Genomic DNA, 16176 nt, shown 5'->3' with positions numbered 1-16176 from the left:
TCCTTCATCTAAATCATCAATGTATATTGTAAATAGCTGGGGTCCCAGCACTGAACTTTAACAAAAAGAGCAAAATTGCTCACCCAAATCATTTAAGGAGCTGCTGACCTCTGTCACAGTCCAGGGGTCACAGTCTAAGGATAAAGGGTAAGCCATTTAGGACCGAGATGAGGAGAAACTTCTTCACTCAGAGAATTGTGAACCTGTGGAATTCTCTACCACAGAAAGTTGTTGATGCCAGTTCGTTAGATATATTCAAAAGGGAGTTAGATATGGCCCTTACGGCTAAAGGGATCAAGGGATATGGAGAAAAAGCAGGAAAGGGGTACTAAAATTGCATGATCAGCCATTCATATTGAAAAGCTGTGCAGGCTCAAAGGGCCGAATGGCCTACTCCTGTACCTATTTTCTATGTTTCTATGTCTACTTAACTAAGACAAAAGCACCAAAAAGGTACTTTTCCCAGATCAATAACAAATTCATTCCAAAGGATTAATGTTTTATTCTGGGAACAGCAGCTCACGCCCTCGCTCCTGACCAATTAGACCCGTGGGTTCCCTAAGCCCGCCCACCCAGGCTTGGTGGAACTGCTGCAGAAAGGCGCTGACTGGCTCCCAGCTGTTCTTTTCGAACTGCGATTGGTTGCAGTGGGCCGCCAGTCAGCCTATTGTGACGTCGATGAGGGCGGACACAGTGTAGCCAAGCGGTGTTTCAGGTTGGTTACACAAGTCTACCTGGCTAGGGGCACTCATTCTGAAAAACCTCGCAGTTTTACTGCAATACAGGAGCAGGAACCGCTGGGCTTGGGTGGCAAGGAAAAAAATAATCTTTGGCGCAGGAGGAGTAGGAGTAAGCGGCAGTCCTGACCTGTACCCTTTACCAGATCGCTCTGTCATGGCCCTGAGGAAAGTCACTCTCAGCCTCCTAAGCACCGCCAGGCTTACTCCAGCCGCCAGCTTCTTCAGGAGACAGGGGACGGCGGAAGCCTTCAGAAGTAAGCGGCCTTTTTAATGTCACCGACGCCTATTTATGGTGACGCCTCGTTCAAGAAGCGAGGTGTGTTTGTCTGTGTGTGTGTGAGAGAGAGAGAGAGAGAGAGTGTGTGTGTGGAGTCCATTTATTCTTAGATCCTAAAGGAATGTCTCACTGTGTAACTTTTTTGTGGTAGGCTAGGGGGAAAGTGTAAAGTCCTGTCCCTGCAGTACAGATTCACACGAGGCACATGTTGAAGTCAAGGTCACTCAGGACCTGCACCTTTATTACACAGCACTCGAATCCCACACTTGCCTGAGACCTGTCTTTATATACCTGTGTGGGACAGGTATCCAGTGTCTCCTGCAAGTGCACCCCTGGTGGTAAGGGTCATGTATAGCATGGTAAGATACAGTTATGTACAGTAGTGTGAGATACATGACATCACCCTCCCCCAAGGTCTTATTGTCTTTATAGGTTCAGTCTCACAGGTGGTCTACGCTCTCGTGTGGAGTGTCTTAGTTGTGGTTCAGTTGTTTGCCTTGGTGCCTGTTTTTCTTTCGGTGTGATTGTTGGTGTCTCGCCTGGGCTGTCTGTTGGGATTGCCCTTTCCACAGGTTGTTCCCTCTGTCTGTCCACCAGGTGTGGTGTGAGTTCCACATTGTAGTCTGTCTCTGGTTCAGCAGTGTTGTTGGTGAATCTGTTTTTGACTTGGTCTACATGCCTCCAGCAGGTTTGGCCATTGTCCATGTGTACCAACAGTAGCCTGTTTCCTTCCTTGCCCGTTACTGTCCCTGCAAGCCATTTGGGACCCCTGCCATAGTTTAGTACAAACACTTTGTCCTCTATCTCATTCCATGTCCCCCTTGAATTTCTGTCATGGTACTCGGTTAGCTTACGGCGCTTTGCCTCAATGATTTCGTGCATGTCTGGGAGGATTAATGAGAGCCTTGTCTTTAAGGTCCTTTTCATCAACAATTGCGCGGGGGGAACCCCAGTCAATGAATGCGGACGAGATCTGTATGCCAGCAGCAGTTGCGACAGGCAGCTCTGCAGCGTGGGACCTTGGATTTTAAGCATGTCTTGTTTAATGATTTGCACTGCTCGCTCCACCTGGCCGTTGGAGGCTGGCTTGAACGGTGCCGTCTTAATGTGATTTATGCCGTGGTCATTTACAAAATCTTGGAATTCTGCGCTGGTGAAGCACGGACCATTACCACTGACCAATATGTCAGGAATTCCGTGCGTTGCAAATATGGTTGCAAGGCTCTCCACAGTGGTGGAGGTTGTGCTCGAGTTTAAAATGGTGCATTCGATCCACTTTGAAAATGCATCTACAACTACGAGGAACATTTTGCCCATGAATGGGCCCGCATAGTCTCCGTGCACCTGCGACCACGGTTTGGTGGGCCAGGGCCAGGGGCTCAGGGGAGCCTCCCTGGGGGCATTACTTAGTTGGGCACAAATGGTGCACCATCGGACGCAGAGCTCCAAGTCTGCGTCAATGCCAGGCCACCAGACGTGGGATCTGGCTATGGCCTTCATGAGAACGATCCCCGGGTGCTCGCGGTGGAGCTCCCGGACAAATGCCTCTCTGCCTCACAGAGGCATGACTACTCGGCTGCCCCACATCAGGCAGTCTGCTTGTAGTGATAGCTTATGCATGCGCCTATGAAAGGATTTGATCTCCTCAGTGCAGGCATTGCGAGCCTCTGTCCAGTCACTGGTTAAGACATATCTTTTTACTAAGGATAACTTGGGGTCGCTGGCCATCCAGGCTCTGATTTGGCGAGCCGTCATGGGCGAACCTGTGGACTCAAAGGCATTGATTGCCATGACTATCTCACAGTCCTGTTCGTCAGACCCTTCCAGGGGTAGCCTGCTAAGCGCGTCAGCACAGTTGTCTGTGCCTGGTCTGTGCCTTATGGTGTAGTCGTAAGACGTCAGCATGAGTGCCCACCGTTGAATGCACGCCGAGGCGTTGGCGTTTATTGCCTTGCTCTCTGATAGCAGGGACATGAGGAGCTTGTGGTCAGTTTCTAACGCGAACTTGGCCCCGAAAAAGTATTGGTGCATTTCTTTGACACCATACACGCACGCGAGGGCCTCCTTCTCCACCATACCATACCCGCGCTCCGCCTGCGAAAGTGACCTGGAGGCATAAGCTATGGGTTGTAATTTACCCGCACTATTGACATGTTGTAAAACACACTTGACCCTGTACGCTGGTGCATCACATGTAAGAACTAGCTTTTTACCTGGATCAAAGAAAGCCAAAACACTGTTGGAACATAGAAGGTTGCGTGCCTTATTGAAGGCGCGTTCCTGGGTGTCCCCCCAAAACCAATCGCACCCCTTTCTGAGTAGCATGTGGAGAGGCTCCAGCAGCATGCTTAGGTTCTGCATAAAGTCCCCAAAGTAATTGAGCAGCCCGAGAAAGGCGCGCAGTTCTGAGACATTCCAGGATCTGGGTGCCAGACAAATTGCTTCAGTTTTGGATTCTGTTGGGCGGATTCCATCAGCGGCAATCCTTCTGCACAAAAATTCGGATGCGAGAAACAGACACTTGGATTTCTTAACTCTTGGGCCTACCCTATCCAACCGCTTTAGTACTTCCTCCAAATTACGGAGATGGGAGTCGGTGTCCCTGCCCATGATCAGACTTGAGCAGACTCTCCATGTTGCGCTGGAATATAGCAGCTGTCGACCTGATGCCGAATGGGCATCGATTGTACATGAAAAGGCCTCGATGTGTGTTGATGGTGGTGAGTAACTTAGACTCTTCAGTCAGTTCTTACGTCATATACGCAGATGTGAGGTCTAGTTTCGAGAAAAGTTTTTCTCCAGCCAATGTGGCAAATAAGTCGTCCGCTCTGGGCAGCGGGTATTGGTCCTGTAGGGAGACTCTGTTTATGGTAGATTTGTAATCCCCACAGATTCGTACGGATCCATCAGGCTTCATGACTGGGACGATGGGACTTGCCCAGTTGTTAAATTCCATGGGTGATATAATGCTTTCCCGCAAAAGCCTGTCTAGTTCATTTTCAATCTTTTCTCTCATCACATAGGATACAGCTCTGGCCTTGTGATGGACTGGTCTAGCATCCTGTGTGATGTAGATTTTGACTTTAGCCCCTTTGAAGATGCCCACACCAGGCTGAAATAGATGTTCAAATCGACTTAGAACTGTTGAGCAGGAGGTCCGTTCCTCTGATGATATGGCATGGACATCATCCCATTTCCAGTTTAGTTTAGCCAGCCAGCTTCTCCCCAGCAGTGCTGGGAGATCTCCGGCGACAGGGGAAGATCTTTCACTGTCCCTTTGTGTGTGACTGAGAGCATGGCGCTGCCGAGGATTGGGACGATTCTTTGGTATAGGTCCTTAGTTTGGTGTCGACCCCTCATGAGTTTTGGTCTGTTGCTTTTGTGCAGCCACAGCTGTTCAAATTGTTGAGCGCTCATGAGAGATTGACTCGCTCCCGTATCCAGCTCCATGTTGATGGGTATCCTGTTGATTAGGACAACGGCCATTGATTGTGTTGACCCGCTGTACCTCGGTGTGCCGGTTACTGTCCCCACCGTCTTCTGGTCCGCTTTCCAACCCTTCCGATTTGTATACCAGCCGAGCTGCCGTTTTCTTGCACATGCGGGCCAGATGCCCTGTATAGCTGCAGTTTCTGCAAATGGCGTGCTGAAATCGACACCCCCATGATGAGTGCCTTCCCCCACATCTCCAGCACAGACAGCTTCCATTGTTTCCGAAGGATGAGCTGCGTCTGGCTGATCTCTCTTGAGCTTCTCTCAGTTTGTAGTTGATTGCTCGCATTGTGGGTTGATGAGGTGTGAATGGCCGTTCATGTGGCCCTTGATGGCTTCTGGCGCCACTACCTGCTGTTGAAGGCCTGCTCTCCTGCCTTTGTCTGTGTGTGGGGGTAGCGGCTTGTTTCACGCTGTGAACCCCTTGTTCCGATGTTTCGTTAGTTGTCGAAACCCGCAGTATAGATCAACCTCGTTTCTTCTCCTGCCAAGAATGTCTGTGCGACCAGTGCTGCTGCCTCTCGGGTCAAGTTCTTGGTCTCTATTAGCTTTTGGAATATGCCTGCGTGGCCTATTCCTTCAATAAAAAAGTCTCTCTACTTCTCTCCTTAGCTCATCGGAGAACTCACATAAGCTAGCCAACCTCCGAAGTTCCACCGTGAAGTCGGGTATGCTCTGGCCCACACAGCGCCTGTGGTTGTAGAACCTGTATCTGGCCATGTGTAGGCTGCTCGCTGGCTTCAGGTGGTCTCTCACCAGTGTGCTCAACTCGTCAAACGACTTGCTTGCTGGTTTCTCGGGTGCCAGCAGGTCCTTCATTAAGGCGTATGTTTTCGAGCCACAGCTGGTCAAAAGATGGGCTCTTCTCTTGTCTGCCTTATCATCGCCCAACCAGTCTTTGGTTACAAAGCTTTGCTGGAGCCTTTCTATAAAGTCCTCCCAATTATCTCCATCATTGTATTTCTCATCTGAGCCGTTGATTGCCATTCTGTGGATTCTGTAATCCTGTAACTCATCGCCACTGTAAAGTCCTGTCCCCGTAGTACAAACTCACACGAGGCATATGTGGAAGTCAAGGTCACTCAGGACCTGCACTTTAATTGCACAGCACTCGAATCCCACACTTGCCTGAGACCTGTCTTTATATACCTGTGTGGGACAGGTATCCAGTGTCTCCTGAAAGTGCACCCCTGGTGGTAAGGTATGCTGGTGGTTACAGGTCATATCTAGTTACAGTCACATATAGCATGTTAAGATACAGTTGTGTGAGATACATGACCGAAAGGTTGGAACAAATCGTACTTGTAATTTGCTTCCTTTAAAGTTGCAGTATTTCTGGTTTTTCTAACTCTGAAAAGCCTCATTTGAATATGAGTCAATATTTCTCTTTGTAATTACTCACATTCTCAGAAATTGCACCATTAACATTTTGCGGCTGTGTTCGGTTTTCAATAGGAAGTCTCACATTTTCTGTTGGAAGAGGAATTGGCGGGGCCTATATTGATCGATACAACATGGTTCACTATACATGGCAGCAGCAGAGTTCAAATATGTTCTGTTCAATCTGGGTCTGCTTTTGAATCCCAGTCTGGCCAATTAGAGGGATCGAAAATATCTGGATGTTCCTCTGGGAGAAATGGAACCCCAGAAAGTCGAGCTTGAGAGGGCCAAATGGGCTTTCCTGTCCTTGACTTTCCGAAGGAGGGAAAAAAAAGACTTGCATTTATATAGCGCCTTTCACGAACACCGGACGTCCCAAAGCGCTTTACAGCCAACAAAGTATTTTTGGAATGTGGTCAGTGTTGAAATGTAGGAAACACGGCAGCTAACTTGTGCACAGCAAGCTCCCAAAAACAGCAATGTGATAATGACCAGATAATCTGTTGATTGAGGGATAAATATTGGCCAGGACACCGGGGATAACTCCTCTGCTCTTCTTCGAAATAGTGCCGCGGGATCTTTTACGCCCACCTGAGAGGGCGGACAGGGCCTCTGTTTGACGGCACCTCCGACAGTGCAGCACGCCCTCGGCACTGCACTGGGAGTGTCAGCCTGGATTTATGTGTTCAAGTGCCTGGAGTGGAAGTTCTAATTCTCAGACGATTTCAAAGTGACGATGAAATTGACAATGTGTAAACGAGCCAATGAACAGGAGTACCTCTGTATAGTGAGAGTGCAGTGTCCTAAGATGGGAGGGGCAGCAACAACCAATCAGTAATTATGCTTAGATTTGACCTTTTGCTACACAGCCGCTTGGTCGATCTACAGCGAAATCTATTTTGTAAATGAGTAATCCAACCATCTGAACTTTAATTGAAAGTTCCTCTTGGCCAGTACGGACTGTTGTCGTTGAGCATGGAGATTTTAAAGTTGCACCACCGCAATGGGAACAGGAGTCGGCCAAATGGCCCCTTGAGCTTGCTCCGCCATTCAATGAGATCCTGGCTGATCTGTGATCTTTACTATTACTGCACAGACCCCCAGTACGCAAAAACCAAGTGTCACTACGTGCTGAGGTTCTACCTGTCCCCTTTGTTGCGAAGGATGGGCCTGGCCACGCTGCCGCGAAATGCCCCCACCAGCTGGACCATGCCTGCCCACCTGTCCTTCGTGGAAAAGTTTTTCTCAAAAAAACCCTTTGACCACAAGGCCATAAAACAGTGGTCAGCACGTAACGTCCTGGACGCCCTACGAAAGAAGGAGAGGGTGGACCCTATCGGGTGGTTCCCTGAGCGGACTGTCGAACTCGTCTGGCAAAACGTCTCATCGCCAGAGCTTTCACACAAGCACCAAGACGTAGCTTGGTTGGTGGTGAGGAGGGCCTTACCTGTCAGAGCGTTCATGCACAGCCGGCGTCTCAGCAACACGGCACGGTGCCCCCGAGTCGGCTGCGGGGCGGACGAGACTGTCACCCATCTCCTTCAGGATTGCGCCTTCGCAAGGCAGGTCTGGAAAGAGATGCAGTGGTTGCTGTCGAGGTTCATCCCGAGCAGCTCCGTAACACAGGACTCTGTGCTCCACGGGCTGTTCCCAGGGACACACACCGAGACTGACATCACCTGCTGCTGGAGGGCCATCAACTCGGTCAAAGACGCTCTTTGGTCTTGCCGAAACTTGCTGGTCTTCCAGACCAAGGAGATGTCCACGTCTGCGTGTTGCAGACTGGCGCAATCCAAGATCCAGGACTACGTGCTGAGGGACGCACTAAAAATTGGTGCAGTCGCCGCAAAGGCACGGTGGGGAAGGGCTACAGTTTAAAGCCCTTCTGCCACGGTAAACCCAGGGGCTGGTATCAGTACAAAACTCCCCTCGGGCCGTACTTGTAACTTCTTTTTTGTGTACATGGAGCACCATGATCTGTAAACACCTATGTAGTGCCTTGTACAATGCAAGGTCTATTTCGTGATACACGTTGAAAAGGAAAAGTGTAAATGTACCGTCACCCATTCCGTGTACTGTATAGTGACACATGTAATGTAATTTGTTGAATGTACTACAATGTATCCCGTATTGTATCGAATTGTACTTGAACTGAAAAGCAAGGGAATGTATCAAACGGAACTGCTGTCAGCACCCAAATGTAGTGTATGGGATTGCTGACCGCAGCTAAATGTACTGAACTGCTTTTGAATGTACTGTACAAATTTTTATATGAATAAAGTATATTTTTGAAATTTAAAAAAATATTTGATTTTGAAGCTTACCAGTTCACCCAGTGCCAGCCCCTGGACAGCTTGTAGATTCCCAGAAAGCCCTGGAAATCTCCCTCCCTCGTACATTCGTAGGTTTTGATGACTGTCTTGAAATCTCTAGAACGGCTGTTGATACTTTATACCTCCTAAATGATGAGAGAACTTATACTGTATTATTACAGGACTTTACATTTACCCAGACTCTTGGGTTTTAATTACTACAGTTTTAAAAAAAAAAAAATGAGATGCTCAAAAAAAAACATGTGAAATTCAAATTTTCTCCACTTCCCAAGAGAAGTGACTTTGGGGAGGGAAGGAGTGGGGATTGAGTTCTAAATCCACAGCAAAAAACTGCCCACAGGGGTTTGCAATCTCTATCTGAGCGGCTAAGAGCATCTGATGTCGGAGATGGAAATGTTGAGCTGGTGCTGTTCAGAGGTTGGGGCACGTGGTTGGATCGTTAAAGGTGTATTCCTCTGTGTCTCGAAAGGTTAAAGCTCTATCAGCCTAAGCTGCAGATGTACTCGAAAGAACACTGTCCTTCTCGTGTTGAGGCCAATGGGATTGTCAGTTGTAAACTGTAACAAGTCAGGATTAAATTTCTGTTTTTGAGGGTTTTGCCTGATGGCTTCAAGAGCAGGAAGATTTAAGGTTTTTCCCTCCTTGGGGAAGTTCCGGCCTTGCTTATTCACCTTCCTCGGATAACTAAACTGAGGGACGCAAATTGTACATGATTTCTTTGGCGGTAACTTCGACTTTTCTCTCTTCTTTCAATGCTTAGGATGTCCTTTTAGGGAAGGAAATCTTTCATCCTTACCTGGTCTGGCCTAAGGGGTACAGTAATATAATGGTTAAATTACAGGACTAGTAATCAAGAGGCCTGGGCTTATAATCCAGAGACCCGAGTTCAAATCCCACCACGGCAGCTGGGGAATTTAAATTCAGTTAATTAAATACATCTGGAATTAAAAAGCTCGTATCAGTAATGGTGACCATTAAACTACCGGATTGTCGGGGAAAAACCCATCTGGTTCACTACCCAGTCTGGGCCTGTATGTGATTCCAGCACCACAGGAATGTGATTGCCTCAACTGCTTCTGAAAGCCCAGCGAGACACTCGGTTGTACCAAACCGCAACGACAAAGTCAGCATTGTGGGCACATCGAAGTACTGACCACACTCGACCAGCTCCGCTGGGCGGGCCACATTGTCTGCATGCCTGACACAAGACTCCCAAAGCAAGCGCTCTACTCGGAACTCCTACACGGCAAGCGAGCCCCAGGTGGGCAGAGGAAACATTTCAAGGACACCCTCAAAGCCTCCCTGATAAAGTGCAACATCCCCACTGACACCTGGGAGTCCCTGGCCAAAGACCGCCCTAAGTGGAGGAAGTGCATCCGGGAGGGCGCTGAGCACCTCGCGTCTCATCGCCGAGAGCATGCAGAAACCAAGCGCAGGCAGTGGAAGGAGCGTGCGGCAAACCAGTCCCGCCCACCCTTTCCCTCAACCACTGTCTGTCCCAACTGTGACTGTAATTCCCGTATTGTTCAGTCACCTGAGAACTCACTTTTTTTTTTTTAAAAGAGTGGAAGGAAGTCTTCCTCAATTTCGAGGGACTGCCTATGATGATGATGACTGTGAAAGCGCCTTCACCACACGGACTGCAGCGGCTCACCATCACCTTCTCGAGGGCAGTTAGTGATGGGCAATAAATGCCGGCCTTGCCAGTGACGCCCGCATCCCGTGAACGAATATAACTTTTTTTTTTTCAGAATTTTAAAGTTTAAAAAAAGTATTTAACCTCTTTGTCATATGTGAGCAAAATGTATAATTGTAACTGGCAGAGGAAGCAGATTAGGAGCTTCCAGAAAGCGTGAGTAACAGCGATTGGAATTACCTGTTTCCTCGGAATGTACGGACCAGCCCTTTCTCAAATTCTATCACGCTTAAATCACCAGGAAAGTTCTGCAAAGCTTCTATCTCCACAAAGGTAATCAAAAAAGAACAAAGCACTACCGATCTACATTACAACAGTGATTACACTCCAAAAGTACTTCATTGGCTGTAAAGTGCTTTGAGACATACGGTGGTCGTGAAAGGCGCTATAGAAATCCAAGTCTTTCTTTTACCAATATTTACAGCTCCATCGAGGAGTGCTGGCCATAGAGTTTTTTCTGCCCGGAAGCTGTATCGGGTACATGAATATAATTGCTGCGATAACAATTAAGGGTTCCTACAGGAAGTAAACAGTACAGGGACAGATACTATTCAAATCATCTTTTGCTTTTCTCTTCACAGAAAAAGATGAAAAATTCGAGGAGCAGAAAATCTCCAAACGTAAGTTGTGCAATTTAAATCTCATTTCTCTGCACTGATATTCTTCTGCAGAATTTGGGGTTTAATTTCTTCTGCGATCTATTTTTAAGAACATCGTGTTTCCATTTAGTTTTATTTCAGCGGCTACTTGAATGGTTTAAGGTGCAGATAAGAAGTTAATCAGGCCTTTAAAAAAAGTATGCAGACAGGGGAATTAAACCCTCGTACATAAGAACATAAGAAATAGGAGCAGGAGTCGGCCATTTGTCCCCTTGAGCCTGCTCCGCCATTCAATAAGATCATAGCTGATCTGATCCTGACCTCAACTCCCTGCCCGCTCCCCATAACCCTTTGACTCCCTTTATCATTCAAAAATCTGTCTATCTCCACCTTAAATATATTCATGACCCAGTCTCCACAGCTCTCTGGGGCAGAGAATTCCATAGATTTACAACCCTCTGACAAGAAATTCCTTCTCCTTAAATGGGTGACCCCTTATTCTGAAACTATGCCCCCTTAGTTCTAGATTCCCCCATGAGGGGGAAACATCCTCTCTGCATCTACCCTGTCAAGCTACCTCAGAATTATTGTGTCTGTACTGTACCTATCAATGACTCCATGAGGCAATGTGTTGTACTCAAACTTTAGTGACCTTGGTTCTTTATTCTAATCGCCAGAGTGAGGCACAAGCATGGTGGGCAGCCTTTTAAACTGGGCCCTGCCACCAGGGCAGGAATACCCTGGTCTCCACCAGTTGCACCCTCTAGTGGTGCCAGCATGTTTATATATACAGTGTAAACCTTACTGATAGTACATCAGGTAAACAAGTCTCAATCTTATGCAACTACACAGTGGCTACACAGAGTACATCCATAGTCTGCATATACAACAAGAATCTTGTACATTTCAATAAGATCACTTCTCATGTGTTCATGTCAATCCCAAGTGGTTTGTTTGGGTAACTTTTTTTCTTTTTTTAAAAATGGACTCTCTTCCACAGCGGCCAAGGTCCAGTTTGACTGGCGTGATGCCCTGAACCTGGAGGGCCTGCTGACTGAGGAGGAAATCCTGATCCGAGACACTTTCCGCACATATTGCCAAGCAAAGCTGATGCCAAGGATCCTCATGGCAAACCGAAACGAAGGTACGAAATCTGAATGTGAGGCTATCGATTTTTACTTGCGTTATCTGCGCTCCTCTAATTCTGCCCTCCTGAGCATCCCCGATTTCCAGCCTTCAGCTGCCTGGGCCCCAAACTCTGGAATTGCTTCCCTAAACCTCTCCGCCTCTCTTTCCTCCTTCAAGACACTTCTTAAAACCTACCTCTTTGACCAAGCTTTTGGTCACCTGCGCTAATTTTGACTTCTGTGGCTCGGTGTCAATTTTTTTTGTCTTGTAATACTCTTGTGAAGCACCTTGGGATGTTACACTATGTTAAAGGGCGCTATATAAATGCAAGTTGTCATTGTATTTCTACATAATGCTTTACTTCTTTCCAGTCTTCCATCGTGAAATCCTACTGGAGATGGGAGAGTTGGGAGTACTGGGATCAACCATTAAAGGTAACACATTGTTCCAACTTGCTTTCTCTGACCTATGGTTAAAAGGATCTAAAGATTATGGACCACAGAAGAAGTACCCTGTTGTGTTGTGCTGTTTGTGTTTCTCTCCTTCCATTACAGAGTCGGGGGACATCGAATATTTGTAACTCGTGACAGATCAGGGCTTGAAATTGCATCTCGTAAAAAAAAAAAAGTCAACGGGCTCTGTTTTTGTGACAGTCAGTGGTCACGTTGCGAGCCTGACCAGCAGATATTAGCTGCGCTTTGAACTGGTAAAAGCAAACATGCACCCGAGAGCGTCCCAACCAGGGCCGGATTAAGGGCCTGGGGCAAACCCAATCCAAACGGGCCGATAGTTATACAAAAGCAAAATACCGCGGATGCTGGAATCTGGAATACAAACAGAAAATGTTGTAAATCTCAGCGGGTCGGGCAGCGTCCGTGGAGAGAGAAACAGAGTTAATGTGTCGGGTCTGTGACCCCTCGTCAGAACTGGAGAGTGTTCGGAAAGAACAGATTCTTAGCAAGCACTGAAAGGGGGGAGGGGAGGAAAGAGCAAAAGGGAAGGTCGGTGATAGGGTGGAAGGCAGGAGAGATTAGAGAGACAAAGGGGATGATGGACCGAATTGAAATGGTAATGGAAAGGAGTTAGAAAAACATGGGTGTAGATAGGGTGTGAATAGTGGGATAATGATCAACTGGCATTCGAGACACTGGGGGAAAAAATTAAACCGGCTCGGGGTGGGGGAGGGGGGAGGAAGGAAGGAAGCCAAAGATTAGCAGAGGTTAAGGTCTGAAATTGTTGAACTCGATGTTGAGACCAGAAGGCTGTAAAGTGTCTAAATGAAAGATGAGGTGCTGTTCCTTGAGCTTCTACCTTTAGTTATGTATGTTCCTTTTCATTACATTACGTATATGATTCTGATTCTGAGTATGAAAACATAGGCCGGTATATTCAACAATGAAAGCATATATTCTGTATCAAGTGGGTTTATGTTCTGGTAACATTGCATTACTAGATTCCTATCATCATCACAGGCGGTCCCTCGAACGAGGATGGCTTGCTTCCACGAGTTCACAGGTGTTTCAATGAAGGACCCGATGTTCCAGTCCTGAACTCCAGTTGAGGGGGTGGAAGATGCCTGTGGGTGGATTTTTTTAACGTGGGGTGACTGTTGCACATCAGCCACCACACGGGCTTGACAGAGCTAGGTCTGTATCCAGTGGCAAGGGTTAACCAGGGTGACTGGAGACCAGCTCTGCTGCACGGACCTAGTGCGCACACATATCGCAGTGTGGGCTGGCCCGTGCTGCCCCTGGGCCCTCGGCTCTTCAGGGCCCTGTACCCTCATTCGCCACACCTCCTCCGTGATGTTTCCTATACATATATACCAATAGTAAAGATCTTGTCTCTGCAAAAATAGGTATGTACATATTAGGCCAATAAACAATATTTTCCTCGATCTTGAGTTGTTTTTCCCCTCTCATTGTCTATGCTGTTCAGCCAATTTGGGAGGCCTTACATTTTTTTTTTCTTACATTTATTTGGTGGGCCTCTGTTCTTTGGTGGGCCTGGGGCTGCAACCCCACCCGCCCCGCGGTTAATCTGCCCTGCGGTTAATCCGTCCCTGGCCCCAACAGTTGTGCAGAAGCCAGCGGTGGCCTGGCCCCAGAGGTCATGTGTGTGACCATGGAAGGTGTCCCAGCCAAGCTTGATTCCCCCCCCCCCCCCCTCCTCATCCAACGTTCTAGGTGTGCACTTACAGCAGGGGGGGTGCGGGTTGCTGGCTAGTGATCAGGACTGGGAACCCTGGCTGCTTCCCCCTGCTCCATTACCTCCGTGGCATTGCAGCCACCTGTAGCACTTCCGTTGCCGACCAGCTGTAACAGCACAGGTTGAACTTGGGACCCTTGTCGGTGTGTACGGCTCTGCCCCGTGTGGTACATTTACCCACCTTGCCATCCGATCAAGCGGAAATTGACTGCTGGTATAGAACAGTACAGCGCAGGAGGAGGCCGTTCGGCCCCTCGAGTCTGCGCCCGCTCTTTCGAAGAGCAATCCCGTTAGTCCCACTCCTCCATCCGTTCCCCACACCCCTGCAATTTTTATGTCCTTCAACTGTTTATCCAATTCCCTTTTTGAAGGCTGCTATTGAATCTGTATCCACCACCTTGTCAGGCTGTGCATTCCAAATCCTGACCACTCCTTGCGTAGAAAAGCTTTTCCTCATGTCACTTCTGGTTCTTTTGCCAATCGCCTTAAATCTCTGTCCTCTGGTCACCTTCAGCCACTGGAAACAGTTCTTCCTTATTTTTTTTTAGTCTCCTAATACTGCTGTGAAACGCCTTCGGACGTTTCACTATGTTAACGCCGCTATATAAATACAAGTTGTTGTAGTTTACTCTATCCAAATCTTTTATGATTTTGAACACCTCTATCAAATCTCCTCTTAACCTTCTCTGCTCCGAGGAGAACACGCCCAGCCGGTGCGGGCACGCTGGGCCGAAATGGCCTCCTTCTGCGCTGTAAGTTTCTATGTTTCTATGCTTCTCCAGTCTCTCCACGTGTATCTGTAATCCCTCATCCCTGGAACTTTGGTTGGTGTGATGCTCTTGTTTGTGATTCTGTTTGTTTGGAAGGAGTTTGACCTGTTGGGGTTTTGCTTGTTTCAGTGAAGGAATTGGGTGTTTAACGGCGCAGATTCTATTCTTCCAGGTTACGGTTGTGCTGGCAGCACATACGTCTCTTACGGCCTGATCGCTCGGGAAGTTGAGCGCGTGGACAGCAGTTACCGGTCAGTAATGAGTGTCCAGTCCTCACTGGTGATGCACCCCATTGCTGCCTACGGGACGGAAGCACAGAAGGAAAAGTACCTTCCAAAGTTAGGTCAGTGGCCGGGTTCTGTCTTGTGCACCAGCAGGCTTCGCTCCTAACCTGCCGCCAGCTTCCGGCCACACACCCCCGGCATAACTCAAACCATCTATTTCCACCTCCGTAACATTTTCCGTCTCCGCCCCTGCCTCAGCTCATCCGCTGCTGAAGCCCTCACCCCTGCCTTTTTGTTACCTCTAGACTTGACTATTGCAACGCACTCCTGGCTGGCCTCCCACGTTCTACCCCACGTAAAGTAGAGGTGACCCAAAACTCGGCTGCCCCGTGTCCTAACTCGCACTGAGTCCCGCTCACCCACCGCCCCCGGTGCTCGCTGACCTACGTTGGCTCCCGGTTTAGCAACGCCTCGATTTCAAAATTCTCATCCTTGTTTACAAATCCCTCCATGGCCTCGCTCCCTATCTCTGTAATCTCCTCCAGCCCCACAACCCCCGCCCCCCCCAAGATATCTGCGCTCCTCTAATTCTGCTCTCTCGAACATCCCTGATTTATAATCGCTCAACCGTCGGTGGCCATGCCTTCTGTTGCTCTGGAACTCCCTCCCTAAACCTCTCCGCCTCTCTATCTCTCTTTCCTCCTTTAAGACGCTCCTTAAAACCTCCCTCTTTGACCAAGCTTTTAGTCACCTGCCGTAATTTCTTCTTGTTTGGCTCGGTGTCAACTTTATTTTTTTTGTCTTGTAACACTCCTGTGATTCACCTTGGGACGTTTTACTACGTTAAAGGTGCTATATAAATCCATGACCAGATCGGCCATGATCTTATTGAATGACTGAGCAGGCGTCTGCTCCTTTGTCTTATGTTCTTGTAAGTTGTTGTTGTTGACATGATCGATTATCTTGTGTTTCTGCCCTTGTGTCCATGTAGCCAAAGGGGAATTGTTGGGCTGTTTTGGTCTAACGGAACCGAACCACGGGAGTGACCCTTCCAGCATGGAAACCAAGGCGAGATTCAACCCAAGCAGCAACACCTACACCCTAAATGGATCAAAGACCTGGTACGTACACGAAGGAGTCTTTAAGGAAACTATCCAGGAAGGAGGTTATGCGAAACCTTTCTAAAACACTGGTTTGGCCTCGGCTCAAGGATTGGGTTCAATTCTGGGCACTCCACTCTAGGAAGGATGTTGCAATGTTTGCACCCGTGAGTATGCTCACAGGTGTATCTACAGTGTGTGAGGTTGCAGCCCCTCTTCAATTATTTGA

The 16176-nt window shown here is 48.1% G+C and overlaps 1 protein-coding gene across 1 annotated transcript in view; it reads left to right on the top strand.

Moving 5' to 3' along the window:
* Window positions 1-681: 681 nt before the first annotated feature.
* gcdhb (glutaryl-CoA dehydrogenase b) overlaps window positions 682-16176 on the top strand; it is a 34220-nt gene continuing 18725 nt past the window's right edge. The window contains exons 1-6 of the mRNA XM_070867276.1: window positions 682-994; window positions 10500-10538; window positions 11518-11661; window positions 12017-12079; window positions 14796-14966; window positions 15839-15968. Coding sequence (XP_070723377.1) covers window positions 895-994; window positions 10500-10538; window positions 11518-11661; window positions 12017-12079; window positions 14796-14966; window positions 15839-15968 — 647 coding nt within the window. The 5' untranslated portion in view covers window positions 682-894. The remainder of the gene's footprint in view (window positions 995-10499; window positions 10539-11517; window positions 11662-12016; window positions 12080-14795; window positions 14967-15838; window positions 15969-16176) is intronic.

The sequence above is a fragment of the Pristiophorus japonicus genome, chromosome 24 (assembly GCF_044704955.1).
Source record: "Pristiophorus japonicus isolate sPriJap1 chromosome 24, sPriJap1.hap1, whole genome shotgun sequence".
Classification (NCBI taxonomy): Eukaryota; Metazoa; Chordata; class Chondrichthyes; family Pristiophoridae; genus Pristiophorus; species Pristiophorus japonicus.
Note: the sequence above shows the minus strand (reverse complement) of the source record. Positions and strands in the feature narration are given on the sequence as shown.